Source organism: Populus alba, chromosome 18 (genome assembly GCF_005239225.2).
Source record: "Populus alba chromosome 18, ASM523922v2, whole genome shotgun sequence".
NCBI lineage: Eukaryota > Viridiplantae > Streptophyta > Magnoliopsida > Malpighiales > Salicaceae > Populus > Populus alba.
The window spans coordinates 9,148,260-9,171,698 of NC_133301.1; the positions used below are offsets into that span (position 1 = coordinate 9,148,260).

Here is a 23,439-nt window from a genome sequence, read left to right on the forward strand (position 1 = left end):
AAACTTCTCAAAACAATGTGAAGGTAATTATTATTACCTTCGCACTGTGCAATGTATGCGTGAGTTAGCTCACGCGTGCCTGTTGCTTAATCGAGTCACTAGTTTGGGCTTGTGACCAAGCTGGACCAGTTGGGCTAGATCCAGCTAACAAGACCAAAAGATTGATATCTTCTTCCAAGTGCAGGAGTGTCGAAGTAATAAATAACTCGGTAAGACCGGGGTCAGACCACATGGAGGTTAACTATAATAATAATAATAAGTTAAAGAGGACTTTGAGATGTAAGATTAATGTGAGGATTCAACAATGATGAAAAAAAAAATGTCAAGGTTAGAGGATCCATTAACAGTATTAAAAATAAGTACGGTATAAACTCTTTTTATTAATCAACTGGAAACCACACATAAGGGAGGTTTCAATCGGATGATTTATCTATAATATTTCAATATAAATTTTTAACATGATCTTATTAATTATCTTATTTAAGTAACACCAAACTTTTAATTATCTTACTATAATAAGATAATTAATATGATCATGTTAAAAATTTATAATAAACTATTAAGGATAAATCATCATATTGGAACCTCCTTTGTATGCGGTTTCCAATTGATTAATAAAAAGAGTTTATATTATACTTATTTCTAATACTATTAGTGGATCCTCTAAACTTGATAATTTCTTTTATCTTTTATTAATACTCACATCAATATCACATCTCAAAAGTTCTTTTCAACTCCTTTTCATTTGTTGTTTATAATTTTATATAGCTCACCTCTCTGTGGTTCGAACCTGATCTTGCCGGGTTATTTATTACTTCAACAATCCTGCACTTGAAATAAAACATCAATCTTTTGATCCTATCAACTAACATACATTCATATTGCTTATAATTCCTTACTTGTAATTTCCAACTTCCATAAGAGTGTATATCTCATTGGTGTTTGATGTGTTCTACTATATTTAAGATGTTGTTATGTTTCTTGACCTTTGGACTAAGCATCCGATATTATAACTTTGAGCTCGGATTCCATTTGGATATTAGTTTATAGTTCTTAAACTTTTTTAAAAATTTATTTTCCTTACAATTTCAAGAACAATTTTTTTCTTTAGAAATATCATTTCTAGACAAGCACCTTTTACTTAATAAGATGGTATAAATATTATTCAACAGTTTCTTTTAGATATCCTTCAAATTTTTATTTATATGACCACATCTATATGCAACACATAAGCATTACATCTTCATGTCTCTAAGTATGATAAGTTTAATCGCATATATTTTCATATCTCATATTGAATTTTATCAATAATATTTTTTTAAAAAAAAAATTATTTAAAAGATAAGTAATAGTTTGTAAGGCATAGCTCTAGAGAAAAACAGTGGAAGATCTACATAGGTTATTATGGACTTATACCATATCCAACATGATGTGATTTCTATTTTTAGATAGTTCATTATGTTATAGTGTTTTAGAAGGTGTTCATTATGAGTGAATCTTACTTTTTTTAGATGTGTGAGTGTGTGTGAATCATCAATGTTCTACGTATACTTATATGCTTTAAACTTAACACAATTCATTTATTCTTTTACTTTTTCTAGTAAAGAGGTTTTTTTATCATCTTCTCCAATAAACAAACTTCACAAAATTTGTATGATGCATGATTAGAAGGATCAAAATATCCTTCTTCACATAACTTAGTGATTTTTATTTGATTTATATGATCTAATTAACAATTCCATAAATATAATGAATATTGATTATCTAACTTATTTCTCTTACTATTTTTATTGAACATAAGCATTTCTATATCAAATATATACAAATCATTTATATAAATATCAAATCCATAATAAATATTATTATTATAAAAAGAAAAACATTTTTCATTAATAATAAATTTAAATCCATTCAAAATTAAATAAAAATAGATAAAGTATTTCAATAAAGTCCTAAAACATAATTAAAATTATGGAGTTCTAGTGTCAACTCACTAGGAGAAGTTAAATAATAAGTTCTTATAGCTAATAAAATAACTTTTGCTCCATTATCAACTTATAGATCCATTTTATCTTTATTCAATCTTATATTTCACTTTAATTCTTACATATTCTTGTAGATATCAAAACCAGATTTGGTATACAATACCTAAACCACCATCATATGAAGTTGAAATATAATTTACAATTATAAATAAAACATACATGTTTATAAGAAAAGCTTTTATCATTTTTTTTTAATGGTATCATATCTTTCAGTGCTACTAGTCACATCAAACAACTCTTTCATATGTATAATTATAGTATAGGAATTTTTATTCTTATATTTTTTTTAAATTTGAAGTAATACGCTGGCTATATCAATGTTATATTGATGACGATGAACATGCTATATATATTACTATTTATTATTCATATTAAGATATAAAGTATTAGTTTTATGCATAAATATTTATAACCAAATTTAAATAAGTTTTTTTAATCATATTTGATCTCCCACTATTTTTCATACATATTAATAGCCCTCGTTATTAATCTCATTTAGATCTTCTAGTGGGTAGGATCTTATTTAATTTATGACATCGAGTAACTCAAAAAATCCAAATAAATTAAATTAGATAGATAACATGGCTTATCAATTACATATCTATATGACTCAAGAATTATACACACAAATAAATATTAGAAATAAATGTTGATGAATATCAAAGACTAAATTGAAAAGATGAGAAATAAATACAGATCAGGATATGTTGATCTCATGTCACCATGAACTATTCACATTTTTTATTTTATTATATATCTATAATTTTTCATAAGAAAATTAATAATTTAAATTCTATCAAAATAAAATAATTTTCTAGTATAATTATTCTTTGTCTTATTAATCTATTTTTTTTCAACCAAAAATTATATTTTATTTTTAGTAATGCACTTTATTTAATAAAAAATTGAATGGAATTAGAATAAACTAGTCATATGTCTACACTCCGCCTGGAGTCAAACTCAAGATTTTTTGTAAACACAAAAAAAAAAAAAAAGATATTAGCACAATGTTTTACAAATGTAAAAGGATGATGAATGGATTTAATAAAATAAATAGAGAATTATATGTAAAACAAATGTAAAAAAACTCTAAGGCTAACTAAAGATTAAGTCAATAAATTTAGACAAATATAAATATTAATATATCTAATCACGTCATGGAGAAAGCTCTTTCAAATTTTTTTCATTAAATTATACAACAATAGAATGTTTCTTATGAAAAAAGGTAATTATTTCAACTCTATTGATAAAAACTTTTCTAGTATAATCTCTTACTTTTCTATCAACATATTCTTTTCCAATTTTTTTATGGGTTATTAATCAGATAAAAATTATAAGCAATTAGAGTAAAAAAAAAACCTCTAGGTAATTTTAAATAAAGATAAAAAAAGGTTTCCATTTAGATAAAAACCCCATTATATAACTAACATGCATCTTTAAAAAATAAATCAATTCACCATAATAAAAAAGTAATAGAGGAAACTTTTTGAATCTATTTTAAAACTAATTTTATATTATAAAAAATATTTAGACGAAAGATCATGAATAAAGTAATAGAGGAATTGTTTTTTTCAAAACCTTCTTTTATGATTCATGAAATATTCCCTGTTTTTTTAAGAAATTACAAAAAACATAATTCATTTAGCAATAAGTGTAAGAAATTCAACAAAAAAAATTTCGATGACCTGAACTTTATTTTTATAGAATATTCACGATCCAAACATTAAAAATATAATTATTATATCAAATATAAAAATATTTATTAAGTTATAATTAATTTTGATTAAGCTTAAGAAAAAAAAATAAAAATCATGAAAGGAATGATAAAAAGAGTGCTTACAAATATCATAAAAAATTATTATAATCCCACTATGAAAAATTAGCTATTTAAAAAAATCAAGCAAAATTAAAAACAAATAAAAGCTTTAAAAAAACGCCTAGAAGGTTGGGCATAGTAAGCCAGCTTTGGGCTCCCAAAATATAGGCAAGTATGCATGGACTAGCAAGGGTAGGCTTGTGTGTCTGGTGATCAGGTCCATTTTTTTTAAAGGTGGGCGAACAACTAGTCATATTGTCAACTTTATAAAAAAAAAAAAAAAAAAAAAAAAAAAAAAAAAAAAAAACAATATGGTTTCAACAATGACCACCTCAAGTGGCCAAAAGGTAGGTTTCCGATTTTTTAGACTAAAAAAAAACTTTCAATCATTTTTTATTTGAAAAACATTTAAGAACCGTGATAAATATATTTCTGACTTTAAATTAGGCAAAGACTAAGTAAAAAAATATACTTTAAAAAGCATAAAAAGACAAAAGCAGAAAAGCTTCCAAACACATCCATAATAAATTTAATTGTGCAACACGATATTAAGTTTTCAGAATGTGTTTAAAAATAATAATGATTTTTTTTTAAAATATTTTTTACTTAAAAATATATTAAAATATTTTTTTTATTTTTAAAAAATATTTTTGATATCAATACATTAACAAAATATAAAAATATAAAATAATTTTATTTTAAATAAAAAAATATGAAATTTTCATAAAAGCATGTTTATACAATTTCAAACATCACTTTGACCCATAGTTATCATAATTGACCTAGGGGTTGACCCTATCAAGGAACCAGGTGCCGGGTTACACGGTAGATCCGGGTTAGCTTGGAAAAATTAAAATTGTTTTTGAAATTTTTATATTTTATATGAAAAAATTAAGAAACAATTTATATAAATATTACGTGTTATAAATAATAAATTTTAAAAAATTATTTCAAAATTTTTTTAATTCCACATTGAAAAAAATACTATGTTAGTATATTATCCTTTTAAACTGAATTATTTAAACCAAAAAAGTTTTTTATTCCACATTAAAAAAACATAATTTTTTTTCTTGTGAATATATAATATATATACTAAAGGATTTCAAATCCCACATTAAAAAAATAATTTTTTTTCTTATGAATATAGAGTATTTATACTAAAAGGTTTCAAATCTCACATTAAAAAAAATAAAATATTCGTCTAGTATTTATATAGTGCACTTTGAAAATGGTTAATAACCAACTACAAAATAATAATAATAAAAAAAATCTCTAGCTAAGAGAAAAAAACATATTTGAAAAAAAAAGGTCTCAACCAGTTTTTGCTGGGTCACTCAGATTACGAGTCATGGGTTAACTAAGTTTTGTTAGATTTTTATTCATCCCGGTCTTTTACTTTATCCAAACCGGTCTAGCTATCAAATTGATCACAAATCCTAAATGAACTGTGTTAAGTCAGTTTGGATTTAAAATCAACCCATCAAGCCAGTTTGGGTTTAATAAATATAGTTTGACACATTAGAAAGGTCTTCTACTGCTGTAAGTCCGGGGTTACGATTGACGTAATTTTGCCAAAAGCAATCAGCAATCGTTAACGACTTACAGCTATTAACCAGTCGCCATGTATGACCCGAGGCTTAGACCGTTTGAACCAACAAGACAGCGATTCTTAAACGCCGTCAAGAAGGCAAGAGCGTGTTCGCATCCATCTCTTGTGTCCACTTGTAATTCGCTGCAAGGTAAAACAGCAAGCTACATTATGGTCCTTTTCGACTCACCAATGTTACACTTCTCCTCTCGTAATTTAACATTTCCCAATATTATCCTATTTGTTTTTCTCTTTTAATAATTAAGTTATTTTAATACATTTATTTATACATGATAATCAACAAGACATATAAAAGCAAAACTAAGACCAGTGAATATATCAAGAATAACTTCAAGAATTAAAAATAAATCCAAATTATAAAAATAGATTATTTGATGTTAGGTTATCATTGGGTTCTTACGAAACAGTTAGAGAATCTCGAAATATAAGAGTAGAATTGAAATATAGGGGAATTTACAGGGACCAAAATAAAACTATCCAATTACACTTATTTACAGTTTCTTACACAACCCCCCTTTTTTCTCTCTCTTACTAGTCTGCAGCATTTTAATTTTATTTGGGAAAAAAGCAGACTTTCTTAGCTGTCCAAAGCACGAACCTATAGTTATTTCCCTGAAAAGGATCTGCTGCTTCTCTCTCTCTGTTATTCATCCAATTAAGGTCAGTGGAAGCTTGCTTTGGATCTCTAAGTATAATCAACTTTCTGCAACTACACTTACCTCTACCCAATTCCAGGTCCGTTACTCTTTCTTTTTTTTTCGAATTGTGAACTGTTGCTGCAGCAATTCATTTTTGTGTTGCTAGCTTTCTTTCCTTCAGATCCGTCGTTTTTAGATGCCTTACTGTGTCGTTTCATGGACGTTTTCTTTGCTTGCTTAGTAACTGAAATTAAAAAATATTTTGATTTATTGTTAGTCTTCTCTGCTTTGCATCAACGTAAAATTGAAAAGAAATTGTTTTGATTGGATTTATTGTTGATATTCCGTACAAAATTTCAGTGTTTAGTTAATGAAGTTTGCTATTAATTGAACGTTTCTTGAAATCTGGTGTTAGAAATGGCGAATCGACTAAAAGAGGATGAAAAAAATGAGCGCATAATTCGTGGACTTCTCAAACATACAGAGAATCGCAGATGTATCAACTGTAACAGTCTGGTACTCTTTCTTACTGCTACTTCCCTTTCTTTCTTTTTGAAATTATTAGCATTACTTTTGCCTAGTGTTGTTCTTTGAGAAATGGAATGGTGCGGCTGAGTTGGTCTTAGCGAGTTTAATTTTGCTATATTTTTTTAACATTGTTTGTTGAAATAATCTTAAAGTAAGGCTTAAGGTAATGCTTTGGTAAAGCTGTATGTGGGGAACTTGTAAGGCATAAGAAGAAGAAGAAACAAATGCTTGCAATGTTGGTTCTGAATAAGTAAAATGAGTTAACGGAATTGGTAGCAAGTGGTTGTGATGGTGGGCTTGAGAAATATTGTATGCTCCTTAATATAAGCTCTTTTCAGATCCATATTTACCAAAGAATGCTTAAGGGAACCCAACTGTTAGTGAGTTTGACTTCGATAAATTTTATTGCTCCCCTATATTATATAAAAGGAGAAAAACAAATGAAGATTTGGTAATTTCTTCATTAATCTAGTGTTAGGATTTAGGAATATCTACTCCTGCTGGCAGATCTAAAGACATGTTAATTGAATAAAACACAGCTCACATAAGTGTTGGAAAAATCTGTCAATTGAATGTAAAATGTCCAAACATAACATTTTTGCATGGTTTCCTAGATATTTTAGATACATACATGTGTGCTTTTCCATTACGATTATAAAGAATTCCAGTAGATGATCCAAGTGATGTTAGTTTGGTTTTTACCCGAATTGACTTGTATGGTTGACATGGGTATTGGTGCTCTGTCCCAAATGATCCATAATTTATGTTGTAATTTGAAAATTACATGAACTCTGGACTAGAGATCCAATCATTACCATAAAAACATTTCTGATGCTTTAGGAAACTGATTTCTACATCATAACAAAAATTTTCCTATAGCAATACCCTGACTCAAAGAAAAAAGAAAAAAACTATGGTGATATGAAAAGTAAGACAATCTTTAACCAGAAAAATGCCAGAAACAGATTCAACTATGTGACTTTTAACTATACTCATTCTTTTGTCACGCATATGTATGATCCTCATTCATGCATGAAGGTTGAGATTGGATGGTCACACTAATTGTGACTTTTCAATGCATTTCTTGTTTTTATTATTGAATGATCATACAATTTGTGACTTTGCAGTGCATTGCTTGTTTTTATTCTTTATTGTCAATCTTGAGCATTGCTTAATATGGTGTGATTAAAACAGTTTTGTTATTGCACCACAAGTTTGCTGTTATTATATTTCATGGATTTGCAATCAAGAAAGAAATTGTTTAATTCATCTCATGTTAGATGCTTGCTCATGAGAAGAAGATTGTAGCTCTGTAGCAAATATAGGAAAGTGAATTGTTTTATTCTTCCTATTTGTGACAACATTGATATAAAAATGTTCTTATGGTGGTTGGAATAATGGTGTCATAAGATTTGTAGTGTATATCCGTTACAATTCTTCCTTTTGGGGAAAACTGGCATTTTTTTCCTTACAAAAGTGCTGATATATATTTTCCCATTGAGCAGGGACCTCAGTATGTTTGCACAAACTTCTGGACATTTGTTTGCACCACCTGTAGTGGAATACAGTGAGTATGAATATGCTTTGCTATACATTGCTATCCAATTTCTTTGCAGCTGCTTGCTTTCTGTTGGGTGTTCATGTGTATTTCTTAGTATTTGTTGAGATGCATAATGTTGCGGGTAGTTTTGGGGAGAGGGCTCTGTGAGAGTGAGAGAGATCAAGTTGCTTGTACTAACTTGCCATTCCATCTGTAGCCGGGAGTTTACACATCGAGTAAAATCAGTATCAATGGCCAAATTCACCTCACAAGAAGTTGCTGCTCTTCAAGAAGGAGGAAACAAGGTAAAATACACCTCCCCCCCCCCCAAATCTTAGAGTTTCACTTTGCTTGTCTTGACTGTTTTCTGTCTCATTTTATTTTCTCAGCGTGCAAGGGATATTTATTTTAAAGAATGGGATTCACAACGCCAGTCTGCCCCTGACAGCAGGTTATACTTGCTTATTTTTGTGTCTCACATCTTAAAAATCATCGCAGTTCTGATTTGCTCTTTTGCTGCCAGTAATGTTGAGAGACTTCGAGACTTTATAAAACATGTTTATGTGGATAGAAGATATACAGGTGAGAGGAACTATGGCAAGCCTCCAAGTATGAAGATGGTAAGATGCCCTCTCTTTCTCCCTAGTTTTGATTTTTCTTGATACTATCACTTGCATCAACAAGTATTCGAGTATTTATAGAAGGGAGCTTATATATATGTGTGTGTGTGTGTGTCAGTGTCCATGTGCGTGTGCATGTCCTTTATGGCAATAAATATGTTTTGGCTTTTGTTGGATCTCCTATTAAAACCTCTTCTCCTTGGATGTCATGAAGGATAACAAAGAAGACTTCTCTGAGAATAGGAAAATTGATGCATATCAAGGAGGGTCTAGAAGTCCACCATATGAAGATACACATGAACATCGTTACAATGAAAGGTCTAGTCCTGGCGGAAGAAGTGATGATAAATATTCAAGATATAGTTATGATGAAAGAAGAAGTCCTGGATATGATCAAGAAAGTCGACAGTATAATGATTACAAAAGAAGTCCCGCTCGTCCAGAAATGATCAATGATTGGCGTCGAGAGGATAGATTTGGAAATGGCAGGAAAGTGGAAGACCGAAGGATATCTGATGGAGATCCGAAACTGGAAGGCAGGTCACCTGAGCGGCCAAAAGAGGACACTTCCAGCCCCCCTATGGTACGTCCTGTCAGAGAGATTTTGGGAGATAATGTAGTGCCTCTTCGTATAAGTGAACCTCCTAAATCCGTTGTTTCAAGGCCTGTTGATGTCTCTGCTCCTACGCAGGTAAAGCTCTGTTCCATAAAGCTGTGTTTTCAAATTTCCATTCTTGTTTCTGCTTCTTTTGTCCACTTCTAACTCGCTCTGCAATCTATCGTTTCTTAGATGTCCATGATCCTAAGAATTATTACATCTATGTTTTTGCCAGACAAATCTTGTGCATTTAGTGCCTTTCCCTCTTCCAGATCTTATGTTTCATTCCAAGAAGTTATTTTGCATGTTGAGTTTTGGTCTTGATAAAATTTAAACAAGAGCCTGTGAACCTATTTTCCATTAGTTGGAGTTTGTTTGTCAGCTTCAGTTGCAGGGTTAAATTCCAGAAACCCAATTTAATTTAATTGTATGCTGGTTGGGCTATAGTTAGTCATAATGTTGAAGGAAGGAAACCTAGTCTACTGATTACTGTTTGTTTCACTTTGTGGTTGGATTGACTTATCATTCTCTGTGAAAAAATGGTCGGTTGCCTTTCTTCCATTATTCGCTTTTCCTTGTCACTTGTTGCTTTTTTAAAGTAGTTTAGTTTTACTTAGAAATTATCTGCATGCTCTCTCTCTCTCAAATTCAGAAGAGAGAGATAATCTTTAAACAGATATTTCACATCCTCTGTATTCACCTGCTTAGCTCTGATCTTTGCTTTCATTATCTGTTACATTCTGGATGTCTTTGGTTATTTTATTAAAAAAAAAAATTCTGGGTGGAAACAACAGAAACTGTTAAGGGAAAAAGAATAAGAAACAGTGTTTGAGCATTGTTACTTTTAATTGCAGCGAACTGCATCTTCCAGTAGCTTGGGATCTGCTACTGGGAATCCAACAGAAGTAAAAGTGGAGAATACTGTAAGCTTAATTGATTTTGATGCTGATCCTGAACCTCCTGCTGCCGCCTCAATTCCTCAAGCACAACAAGCTACAATTCCTCAATCAATTGCGCATTCTCCAAGTGCTACCAATGACAACAATTGGGCTTCTTTTGATTTTGCCCCTGAGAATAAAGCATCTCAGGTTCCAAAAGCAAATCCACTGGAATCTGTTCTCTCACAACTCTCAGTTCCAGTACCTGGACCTGGTCATATATTGGGATTACACAGTGGTGCTGGTGCTCCTGCAACAGCAGCTGTGGGCAATCCAACAAATGCTTCCCTTTTTGCATCTGCAGGGAACACATCGATGTTGCCCTTCAATTCTGTTGCTCCTGCAGCCACACCAGTTAATAACTTGTCAATATTACATGCTGGTGGTGTTTCAGCAACTGCCCCAGGATTGGCACCTGCTATGCCTGTCAATGGTGGTAATTCATTTACCAGTGTTACAGAAGCAGGGCAGTGGCCTAGTGTGCAGCATCAGCAACCTTCTTTATTCCCTGTTTCTACTGGTCATTCTACTACTCAACAATTTACCCCACCATTAACTTCAGGGAATCAGGTGGGCTTGCTAGTGTGGTTTTTGTGCTGTATGTTGTCAGATATTATTGCATGTTTATTTAATTGTCATCACCTGCTGGATTTTTTTGGCAGATCTGGAATGTGTCTCCTGCCTCAAATGTGCAAGTGTCTTTGACGACACCGTATGCAGGAACTCCTCCAATTGTCTTAAATCCTTCATCAGGAGTAATGTCTGCTGGTCTATCACAACCATCAGCTGTGGAAGTTAAACCAACTGGTAGAAGAGAACTGCCTGTGGTAATTGCATTTTTCTGTTCAATCTCGTTTCATTATTTTATGAGGTTTCATTGAATATTCTAATAGTTTTTATGGTTACATATTGCTTCTTCAATGAATGTTGAATTTATGTACAGGATCTTTTTGCTGCAACATATTCACCTTATCCTGCAGCGATTCCAGGGTGGCCATCTGGTCCAGCTCGTGGTATGGGTTTCACTGCTCAATATAATAGTGTTCCAGCGGTATGCTTATTAACCCAAATATGATGAGTCAATCTTTTTCATGTTTTACAGTTTTTTGTACGTAACTCCTGGACAAATTAATCATAGTTGTATTTCTGTTAACTACAGTCTATCCCAACTTTTCTCCAGCCACCTAAGTCAGCAAACCCTTTTGATCTCAGTGAACCAGTTCAAGCCCAACATGTATGTGATTTTACTTCATTTCATTTTAAAATTCAATATGTGCATATCCTTTGGTCTTATTTGATTGAATTACTCTGCTGTAAAAATGATGCTATAATGTTTTCAGTAAATGCATGTATGAAATTGTGCTTCTTTTGGCCTCTATTTTATCAATAACAGAATAGGGGATGAAATTGTGAGTTGAAAATGATTGGATATCAATCTGTTTTGCCACTTCGATGATATGTGGTCCCTGTGATGTAGTTTCCTTCAATGACGCCTTTGCATGCTGCTCTACCAAATATGCCACATTCTTCAGGCTTACAACATGCTTCCAGTCTTGGTACTCCCTCACCAGTATGGATGTCACCCCAGTCATCTCCTTATCCACCAGCATTGCCTTCCCAGGCACCACCTTATTCTTCATCTATACATCCAAGTATATAATTCAATTCCTGTTCTTTCTCTCTCCCCTCTGCTTGGTTGTTTATTTTGTGCTGAGTAATTTGAAAATCTCAGGGGCATATGTGGCTCAACAAGCACCGAGTAGTATGCCGTTTGCAGGGTAAGTTATTTTTCTTGGTGTATTTTATGTCTGAATATTATCTCCCGAATGTCATCCCTACTTTTTGAATTTTATACAGTCATTCATAATTATTATTTTTGTAACCGGCTGTGTTTATGTTATGCCTTTTGGTTTTGAATTTTTCTGTTTACCTCAGTTACTAGTTTTATTACACAAAGCGTGTGATTTTACAATACCGTGGGGCTCCCTCTCTCACAGTCATGTAGTGATCACATGAGGGTCTCGCATCAACGTGTGAGGAAGATAATTTATTTCTAGAGAACTGTAGTTTCACAATCCACTTAAGTAAATGTTCATTTACCAACAAGGGTTAGTGATTTTCTCGTTGAATGGTTGGTTGAACTGGATCAATTACAGTTGGTAGAGCTTTAAATTAGTATTCATTCCTAAATATTAAATATTCCACCTCTGCAAGGTTTAGTTTCTTGTCTGAAGTTTAGAATTATCCGTGGTAAGTATTGGCAGCTTTGATTACCATTTTAGACCTTCCACTTATCGAGGTTTCTAATTCTCTTTTCTTTTCTATTTTTTGGGTACAGGCATCAAGTAGGAGGTGGCTTTGGCGGTGATGGTGCTGCTTTTGGTGCCGTGAATATGGATCAACAGGTGGCTGGTAGATTCTCTGCCCCTCCAGCCCCACAGCCTTTCTCTTCTGTTGGAGGAAATCCTTTTGGATGAAAGTAAAAGGTTTATTCCTGCTATACCCAAGTTTAGGGAAGCATCTACTTGATGCCTCACGCCATGCCGCTGGGTGGAACTTAGTTCTGGTTTGATATAATGTACTTTCTATTGATCCAGCCAAATTAAAGAGTGCCCACTGTTCATCTGATCAATTGTCAGAGAAGCTTAGTTTAGAGAGAGGGAGGGATGGAGAGAGAGAGAGAGAGAGAGCAACTATAATTAAAAGTGTTTACACCAGCATGGGGATCTAAGTTTAACTTTCATGCTGCTGTAGTGTTTATAGATATTTTGCATTGTTCATGGGGTTCTCCGAGTGCTGTCTGCCGTTTCTTCAGGTTGTATCATTTTTTCAGTGTATGGTTTTGTAATCTCTTCCTCATTCCGATGAGCTTTTTGTTGAGTCTGCTGAAGTTTATGAAATGATCATTACAGTACAGTTTGTGTGCACATATATTTTTGGAATATTGAGATGGTTTCTCTGCAAGATACCGTTGGGTTTTGGCTTTCGTCCTTGTACCCTATTTTAGAGCATGTTTAAGTTCTGATTTTGTGTTTTAAAAGTGTGTTTTTAAAGAATTAAAATTTATTTTTTTAATTTATTTTTTTATGTTTTTAAATTGTTTTGATATATTGATATTAAAAATAAATTTTAAAAAATAAAAAAATATATATTATATTGAGGATAATTTCGCCGCAAAACTTGCAGAACACTTTTTTGTCACAAGGCCCCAGGTCTAACCTACTATTGTCTTCTTGATTTGAAAAACAAGCCGAGAAGCATGCTTTTCAACCAAAAAGTGGAAGCAGAAGTTTAGACGAAAGGATGTAGAAGGAATATTTTATTTTTTTAAAGTATTAAAATAATATTTTTTATTAAATTGTAAAAATAAACACAGTTGTGTATTAGGTAACACAAGTGATTTTGCATATATTTGACTCGAAAAGCTATTAAATTTGATTTGTTGTTAAGTGTTTTTTTTTTTTTTTTTATGATTTTGGTATGATTATGTTAAAATTATATATTTTTTTTAAAAAAACATCATCTATATTTAATTAAATGCATATTAGAAAAATAAGCTGTGTAAACAAAATACCAAACACAGATAAGTGGTTTCCAGAGTAAGGACAACCTAGTCACGTGTCATGATGAGCAAAAAACGTTTTGTTGTAGCTGCTTGCTATCAAAAGCTAGTTTGGCACCAGCTCAACGTTCACTGTAATAGTTCAAAACTTCTATTGATCCTTATCCGGCGCCGTCTTTGACCTGGTAGTTCCCTGATTTTGTTCAATGTGTATAGGTTGTTTTTCAAATAAATCCAATATTAATAAAGTAATCAAATTATTATTGAGATTCGTGTCTGCACTCCAAAACTTACGTTTTATATGTATCCGGTGCTGATGGAACTTCATGAAATCAATTTCTAGTATTTTCATTTGAAATGATTTTATAAAGTTTTTGTTAGGTTTAGAATATACAAAGTAATAAAAATATCATTTAGGATTTTTTATGATTTTATTTGATAAATCTAAAATTGTTTAAAAGTTTGTTATTTAAAAATCTAATTTTTTTTTTTGTTTTGTAAAACTTTTTAAAGGCTGAGTTGTTATAAATAAGAAGTTGTATAATTTTTTACTCTTCAATGATAATTCACATAAATTATTAATAAAAAATCTCATAAATTTCTATTTATAAGAGAGTGATTTTTATGTCCAGAGAGTTAGTTCTAATTTTGTGTTTACATAACTTTTGTGTCTAACAAACAACTTTGAAAAAATAAAAGGCATAACTTACTATTTATAAAAAATCTGAAAAACATTACATATTGGTAAAATATCAATTTGCCACCTGAATAATATTTATATATTAATTTAGGATAATTTTAGAAATTAACTCATTAAAATCTTTGCTTAATTTTTCTAGGTCTATAAATATAATCCCTATATTGGTTATATTTTAGTCTTTAATTTTTAAAATATATTTTAATCAAGTCATATATAATTAAATCATCTCAATTTAATTTTTAACTAATAGTTTTCAATTTAATTTTTAACTAATAGTTTTTAATGTGTGTGATCCATTAGATTTCTAATATGTTTGCCCAAATATAAATTATAATTTTAATTAAATATAATTAAATAATTTAATTTATTATTAATTCAAAAATTAATTAAATTATATTTTAAAAAAACCTTACTCTTCTACTCTTTTTGTCTCATGTTTCCTTAACAAATAAAATACTATATATATATATATATATATATATATATATATAGTATTTCATCTCTTTTAATATCAAACTTTTTTTTTCTGAATGAAAAAACTAAGTGTCATCATGAAACAAGACTCATGTACATTTTGATGGTTTGGAATAGAGCCATTAACGTTGATTCAGAGTGACCTTAACATTTTTTTATATATTTCCAAGAGTGGAGTTATGTGTTTTTTTGGACATATGACATCAAACACATCCTTCATAAGTTACTAGGCTGTTTATATTTTCACTTGTAATTATATTTAAGAATATTTTAAAAGTATGTTTGATTTAAAAAAATATTAAATTAATATATTTTTAAATAATTTTAATTTATTGATATTAAAAATAAATTTTTTTAAAAAAAAACACATTACATTAGTAATTTTCATGATATTAGCAAACAAATACGCTTAATTATTATGACTAGGTGTCCTTTTATACTTGCATAATTCAATTCTTGTGACTAGGTGTCATTTTCAAGATCTATTAATATTTTATTTATTTTAGATCAATTTTACAGTTAAGCGACTTGAGAGTTTCTCTCTAATTCCACTCTCTCTCCACGTCACTTCTTTTGTTTTGGTGCTTGATGAGACTCCTAGGTTGTCATGCTCCCCTAAAAATCCATTTTGAACAATATTACAACACCTTTAATTGTACCCTAACTTCTCACCAGCCACGCGCTCTCATCTATCTCTACATCATCTGCTCTTCCTCCACGCTTCTCTCAACTACTTTTCTTTAACTACCCGACAACACGACCTCACCTCCAAGGACCCCTGCATCTATGTCTAGTTTTCTTGAACAAACTAGCATCGATCCTCTTTTGGACAGGAGTTTATAAAACTACAACGTCAGTAAACATGTCGGTAGCTGGGATTAAGAACTGGTTTCGGTCTATTCAAAACTTGCAGAAGAAATCTTCTCTCTCTGGTATTTAGAAATGCCTGGTGCGCTTATTTGTTCTTTGTTTGGAAGGAAAGAGATTCTATATGGCATGATTCTAAACAATCTTCTGCACAAACACATTTTACAGGCTATTCTTTCCGTCTTTAAGTTCGGATTACAGAAATATTTTATCTGTCAAGATTTTGTTAGAAAAGCAGAGTTGTTTGAGATTTGTTATAACTGGGAACAAGCATACCATGCGACTGGACTGTTTCTTCTTTTTCCTTTGATTATACGAGATTCTGGATTACTTCACGAGCACAAGAAGGAAACTACACTCTTGTTCTTGTAAGATACGCTCTTCAGTAGCATATTCACAAATCACAAATATCATTTTCCCAAGAGTTAAACAGAATTATATGAATCTCCCTCTCCCTTTTCTGCAATGTCAGGTTACAACAATAAAAAGAAGAAGAAAAGGAATAAATCAGGTCCGTCAGTAGATGTGCTGTGCGTTGCTCTAGCATGGTATCTTGATCAGTATACCACAATGTCTTCTATCTCCAATCGTGATTACCATATGGATAACAGATGAAAGGAGCAATTGAAAAATGATTTGGAGAGCCTTGGTGTGTCTTAAACAGGTTCTGCTGTTCGTCTGATCTTCAGTAGTATTGGAGCCACCAGCATCCATACTGCAAAATGATCTTATATGAGCTATTCTTCTTCATTCCAACATAAATAACGTCTATTTTTTCGTGATCATGATGGCTTGAGATCAGGCAAAGAGTTTGATGGTCTCTTGGTTTTATAATCCAAGAATACATCTTTTAATGAAGAGCAATGATGCATGGAGAAATATTTTTCTTTTTGTAATTTAAGTACTTACAGTAAACACAAACTGCGAGCCATTCGTTAATTATTCTCACCCAAGCACTGGTCCAACCCACGTCAATGGTCCACCTGTACAAGATCAAGGTGAGAGACATTAATTTAATCCCGCCTATGAATTTGCCAATTCTCAATAAACAGGACGAAATGTTTTCGTTCGCCATCAATTTTCCCCAGAGCAATTTATTTTTTTTTTTCCTGATTTTAAAAAGACCTCAAAAAAACTAGTGAAATTGTATTCAAGATTGATTGAAATGATCGAAGAAAAATTGAAAATGGGTGCTTATACTAAGTGGTTTCTCCTTGGTTCAGAGAAAGTTGATGTGAAAATCACCCTGCAGCCACATTAGGATGGATGAGAAGACAAGATGCACAAAAGGCGGATAAGTTTTTGAGATAAGGCAACATACTTCTGAATGATGTGATGAGTATTCCAGCCAATCAATAGCATCGCAAAATACATTGCTCCTGTGGCAAAAACAAAGTGGAAAAAGCCATAACCATATGGAACGTCATCCTCATCCTGCGTGTCCCCCTTCCTGAACTGCAGCCGTTGTCAGCCAATAGTTGTGGAACGATGTGGTAATAGAAAATAAAAATTTCATTGGATTTTGGGACTAACCTGAAAGCATTGAGAATCAATGCCTGTAGAAAATGTGGCTATAACAATAGCAAGCAGTGCAACAATAAAGCTCTGTGGACATACGAGATCTATTGTCATTAAGATAGAAAAATGCCAAGAAATCCTGACAACAAAAAGCTTTTAAGACTAACAGTACTTTCATGGTTCAAAAATATTAGTTTGCTCAGCTGTTCAACCGTTCTAATTTTTTTAGGTCAATTTTCCTCCATTTTATAGGCTCATGCAGGAGATAGCATCCCTGGAAAAGGGATTCATTTTCTTAGTTTCTTTTTTCAAATCAAGAAAGTAAATAGCGTTTCCTTCACCACTCCTTTCCAGCAGAGGGTGACACTATAATTCCCCCTAAGAAAGTGAGAGATCTTCCAAGTCCACTACCTAAGGCCAATGGTTATCCATGGAAGTCAAATATACTTTTTAGGGGCAATATGAAAGCCCCGTCCCAGTAGCGTTTTCTTTTCTTTTTGGAAATATGATCATAATGGATGCTTTGAATTTCCTTAGGCATATAAAAAGCATATACTATCATTAGCTGAGTCAAAATTGCTAAGTTTAGAACTAATGAAATACTTTAAGGATCTTGAGATTACTATAATGGTTAGCCAGTCTGTTCTTCTTGAAGCTTCTGCCTTCCTGTTGCAACTCTCTCCTGCTGGTTCACTGCAAACATAAAATGCAACAAAATCAAATTTAATGAAGAATCTAGTATTAACTAATCTACTGTTTTAACTCGACGATTATAATAAAAGAAAAAAAAAAACAACGAAAGAAACAGTTCATTTCAAGCTTCGCTTCAGCAATGGAAAGCATTATGGGAAAAAAAAATTGCTTCTGGTGAAGTTCACGTCAGGTTGTCAAGGCAGGGGTATACAAGTGTTATTGTTATCTGTCATTCTAATGCTTTTTGGAAGTTACGAACTGCAGGTCATGTAAAGTCAATAATTTACAAAAGCCCTCCGACCTTGATGATCGCTTTTAATTAGTGACTAGTGCAGGTAGCCATTGTACAACAATGTTGCGTTAAATGATTGAGAATTTAAAAGAACATTTATCTGTAGCATAAATTTACAGACAGTAGATGTAAACAAGATAGGGAAGCGTACCTCCTGATGGCACACCAGCAGAGGAATACAACGTAAAGCCCCATGAGCCCTGGAGTCAAAAAGCCAGCATTCACCTGTTCCCAGACGAAATTAGTAACTTTATACTGTATGTCAGGGCATCAATCAATTGAAAGCAAGCACAGGTAGGACTTTACTTTGGGATGGAGAGAAACGCTGGTCATGAGCTGGAGCAGTACCAAAGTCCAGGTGATGAAGAAAATGTTAAGTAAACAAGACGGCTCTGGTGTATACCAAATGTACATTAGAATGACCCCAAGTATGCATACTACATATGAAGTAGTTGCAACTAGCATCACATTGATGTGGCTGCAGTTCGAATCACATAAAATTAGAGCTGATACAGGTGAAATAACTATCAAGTAGTAGGTAACTCGCATTTCTTGATAAATTACTGATAAGAAAAACTCAATTGTCAAATTCATAGGATAATTTGCCAGGAATTGTCTGGCATCAACTTGCCTAACTAAATCTATTCAGGACATATACTGGATTCAAGCTGACCAGATCAACAAGCATCACCAAGAAGGTTGTAGAGATGAAGATGTGATAAATAAATCCTTCTAAAGTCCATACTAATCAATAGCCTATGGAATACATAGATACTTTTGTGATGAACTTGGTTTGGACATACAAGGATTAAGGTCTGATTCTGTTGGGCAGTGAAGTTGGTTTGGGTATTCTTAGGAATAAGTTGCAATTCTGTACAGATTTTACTGTCTTAGAAGCATAAGCACTAAAAATTGGTCAATTTAAAATTTTCTAGTATTCTTTGGTGGAATTATTATAATTCTATTTTTGAATTATGAACTCCGCAACCTTTCTAAAGGCCAGAAAGAATACACTTGGTTTTTTCATCAGTTTCCTTGCTGACAGGGTCAATGGCTTTGACCGCCTAAATGCTCAGACCATGAAAGCAAATTCACCTACCTTAAGCATCCGTAGATCTTTGCTGAGAATTTTCAAAATGCTTTTATGAATCGGATATTGTCTCTATTTTATTTCATTTCAATTTTTTAATTGATTGGCAGTATCTAATCTATGGCTGGAAGACACGAGACAAAAGGGTGCATGCGATGATGTTCACAGGCTATTTGCAAACTTAATATGTTTTGTGCAACATGCAATGATCATCAACAAAATGTTCCAATTAGGAAAAGCACAGAAAGAGTTTAAATTGGCATTAGCTTTACAGAAGTCTTACCATCTTGCTGCATTCTTTTCAGATTGACAACAATCATTCAGCCATCGAATAAAACTGATTACACTTATTAGCTGAATTAGGAGAAAGACCCTGAAACGATAAAGTGAAAAGTAAACCAAAATCTTAGAGAGATTTCTGCAGCCAAAACACAGAGGAACCATCTACAGCTTCCTGAAAAACTGACAGTAATATGATAGAGAACAGGAAAGAGAATTACCCAGCACCAAAATGTGCAATCTCTCCTGCGAAATTAAGAGAGGAAGGAAGAAAATCACATCAACGTACGATTATATATATTATCAAAACATTGAAATACTGGATTAGAATGGATAAAGGGAAACGAGAGATGCAATTTGGCTTTATATATAATGCGGAATGGCACAAACCATAAATTTGGAAAAAGGCAGAGGGCACCAAAAACGTGATAATTGTCAAGGAAATCCACAAGGCAATCTTAGCGGTCCACCATCCAGAATGCCATGCATCTCTGCGGCCATGCAACTTTGAGGTACCAACAGTAGAAAGAAACATTATTATGTAAAATATCTGCAATATGATTAAGGTATAGCTTTGAAAATTAATTTTAGTTCCAAGATTCCTCTATTTCACGGAAGGAATCCCTTAAATTGGCTTGTGATAAAAGTACGAAAGCACCATAAAGCTCCTCTGTATGATTGTTCTGGTGTTAGAGAAAGCAACTATAGAAGACAGTTTGAATCAATGTTACAATTGAAGGATACAAAGCATCCCAAGCTCACACGCAGAACTCCTTCAGCACCCGAACAGTCAGATTTTCCCGCACAAACTTTCAGTTCTGCAGCCACAGTTTAACACCAGAGAGATCAAGCGACCAAAAGAAAATATTCGGAGGTAGGTGTTTTAACTCTGCCAATCCTTGGGAAAAATTAACTTAAGCATACAGCTAACAAATGAGCAGCTGAATAACAAAAACAATGCGCAATCTTACTTTCCAGTGTCACTGAGGCACCACGGCCATAGTCCCTTGCAGCCCAAGCTAGCAGATTGGAAAACAGAAAGATCAAGCCATAAACATATCTGGCCATCCAGGGATTGGAACCATTCCGGAATTGGCCAAAGCATGATGGATCTTTGAGTGCCACGGCAAGCCTCTCATTTGCGATGCCTGCACCACTTTCCATTTCACTTTCAAACTAGCACTACTCTTCATCACATATAGCATCAACGTACCATAGTACCTCACTGGATTTCAATGCATTCGTCGTTTTGCAATGCAATCAGGTGCTCAAATATACTGCCATTGAAGGTGGAATCAGTGCGCACAATTACAATGCAGTGCAAAATAGAGACTCGGTGATAACAGAAAGAGCCAAGTTGAAACCTTGTTGTCTTGCTGGGTTCTCTCTAACAAAAAGCCTAGATCTGTGGTGCAATTCCTTTCTGAAGCCACCAGTGACTCGAAAGTCAATTAGTGCTGCGCAGGCAACCTTCTATGACCAGTTCCTGCAAAATCAGTCTAAATCACATGGAGAGCCTATGAATACAGCCAGCACTATTGATTAAAAAGGAGACTTCTTGATAATAGTCAAAAAGAGGATTCTTACAAAAATCCCAAAAAACAGACAATTTGTTTTCTTTTCCTTTCTTGGGTCTTTCAACAGCTGAAATATGAACTACACTCTACACACGATTAAGACGAAATTCAAAACTCAAAAAAGTCCCCTCACTGTGGACCTTGTCTCGATTGAGTTCCCAGAGAAAATTAAAATCCATGAATTGAGTTTTTCCCTAAATCCATGAACGGAGATGGATGCACTGATTGATATTATAAAGAAAACAGGGACACGGCCATATTCCGTAAACGCTTTTACAGTGACATGATCGATAGCGAATGTTCACTTCTCCTAAATCCAAAGCTATTTGTATGATTGAATTGACATCACAACACACCACATGCTTTTTTTCTTTCTCGACAGTGAAAAAAAAGGAATCCAATTTCAATTTGTGCTAAATACTTGGGAGACGTGCGAGCATTGATGAGTAAAGGAATCTTTCCTTCACCTCCAAGTCTACAAGTCTTACTGCATAATACGAACACTTTTGTACCCCTCCGTGCCAAAAACTCACGCAAGTCCCAAACAAGCGGCGGGGGTAATCTTGGTAATTGCACTCGTCACTCGTCACTTTCTTTTCTTTTTTCTGTAGTGAGCAGAGATAGAAAGAATAACTCTGTGCTGATGCCTCTAGACCAGAGTCCATATACGCAAAGGTGATTCTCCACTAATTTCTATTTATTAACAGAAAAAACAAAAAAAATAAAAATGACTTCACCCCTTCTGTTTGCTTCCCGAGAAAGTGGAGGAAAGTTCAAGGAAATGAGTCAAGGAAATGAAACGAAAGTTTTCCTTTCTCGTCAAATTATTTAATTCTATTTTCCCAAATTGCAAATCAACACAAAAACTGCACAATCACCAAGAATATCATCTTTTACTTTCATCAGTACGTAAACAAGGCTCCCCTCCAATCTACATGCATTATTAGTTTTACAGCTTCAATCTTTAGAAAAACTCAAAAACAACAAAAAGAAAACAAGATCTTGATATATATTCTCAGTATAAAGAAGAAACATTGAATGTTGTACCAGTAGTTGCGAGAGATCTAGCCGGAGGAGCAATTGATGTTTGTTGAAACAAGTTATGATCTCTCTTGGACACTGCACAGCATAGAGTTTCTGGTTTGTTTCCTTTTTTCTGCTTTTGTGCTACAATTCTTGTCTGTTATAAGCAGGTTTTTTTTTAAGAGTGAAAGAAAGAAAGAGAGCGGATTGCAGTTTGCTTTTTCTGAGCCTTTTCTTTGCTTTCTTCCTTTTTCCCTCCGTAAGCTTCACTCATCGTATCCTACAAGAATAAGCAAACGATTATAACCGATAAATTAAAGTTCAAGAAAGTAGATTATAATCTTATCTCTCTTTTCTTTTGTTTTTTTTTAGTGAAATCGTTTCATTTAGTTTCTTAAAGAAAGTTTTTATTTTCTTAAATAAAATATTTAATTTAAATTATATCTTTATATTTTTAGTTAAAATAAAATCATAATATATTATTAATAAATAATTAAATGATTTTATTCGCATCATACCACACTTCACATTACATCATATACAATATCCTATTTATATTTAAAAGGGTGGTTATTTTTTAAAATATTTTTTATCTAAAAATATTTAAAATATTTTTTATATATTTTTAAAATCAACACATCAAAATTATTTATAATTATTAAAATATATATTAATTTAAAATAAAAAATTTAATTTAATTTAATTTTTTTAAAAATTATTTTTGTAACGTAAAAATTAATAGAAACATTTCAGCCAAACATATTTTAAGTATATTTTCATAGTTTTGGTAATTAATTAGTTGTAATTATCCAAAGCAAATCACTAAAATTGTTTTAAAAAAAAACAAAAACATTCTTGGGAAAGTATGTACGTATCTCCTTAATCACGTTCCTCTGGCTCTATACTTTTATTGTTTGTTTGTATTAATCATAATTACTGCTATTATTACCATGTAGGCAAATTAGTTATCTCACATAAGAAATTAGTTTTTGTTGCTTAGAACTCAAGCTAATATTTAAGTTACTTGATGCT

The 23,439-nt window shown here is 32.3% G+C and overlaps 2 protein-coding genes across 6 annotated transcripts; one reads left to right on the forward strand and one right to left on the reverse strand.

Annotated features, from left to right (window-relative positions):
* The first annotated feature begins 5,997 nt into the window (after nt 1–5,997).
* On the forward strand, nt 5,998–13,296 carry LOC118054137 (uncharacterized). The gene is made up of 14 exons (XM_035065594.2): nt 5,998–6,205; nt 6,524–6,624; nt 8,142–8,203; nt 8,394–8,481; nt 8,566–8,627; nt 8,700–8,796; nt 9,011–9,487; nt 10,249–10,902; nt 10,995–11,159; nt 11,276–11,383; nt 11,492–11,566; nt 11,810–11,984; nt 12,065–12,110; nt 12,671–13,296. Exons 2-14 carry the CDS (start codon nt 6,526–6,528, stop codon nt 12,807–12,809), a joined length of 2,247 nt encoding a protein of 748 aa, XP_034921485.1. The 5' UTR covers nt 5,998–6,205; nt 6,524–6,525; the 3' UTR covers nt 12,810–13,296.
* Nucleotides 13,297–16,328: 3,032 nt separating this feature from the next.
* On the reverse strand, nt 16,329–22,711 carry LOC118054138 (uncharacterized). Of its 5 annotated transcripts, none has more exons than XM_035065595.2 (14): nt 22,432–22,711; nt 21,172–21,293; nt 20,779–21,084; nt 20,552–20,625; nt 20,198–20,357; nt 20,029–20,053; nt 19,812–19,901; nt 18,745–18,916; nt 18,590–18,663; nt 18,077–18,146; nt 17,469–17,540; nt 17,257–17,390; nt 16,845–16,918; nt 16,329–16,650 (listed from the first exon to the last, which is right to left on the reverse strand). In XM_035065595.2, exons 3-14 carry the CDS (start codon nt 20,969–20,971, stop codon nt 16,592–16,594), a joined length of 1,197 nt encoding a protein of 398 aa, XP_034921486.1. In that variant the 5' UTR covers nt 20,972–21,084; nt 21,172–21,293; nt 22,432–22,711; the 3' UTR covers nt 16,329–16,591. The 5 variants fall into 5 exon arrangements, with proteins under 5 accessions (XP_034921486.1, XP_034921488.1, XP_073262518.1 ...); XM_035065597.2 differs by having other exon boundaries at nt 21,172–21,306; XM_073406417.1 differs by lacking the exon at nt 22,432–22,711 and adding an exon at nt 21,395–22,354.
* Nucleotides 22,712–23,439: the final 728 nt, after the last annotated feature.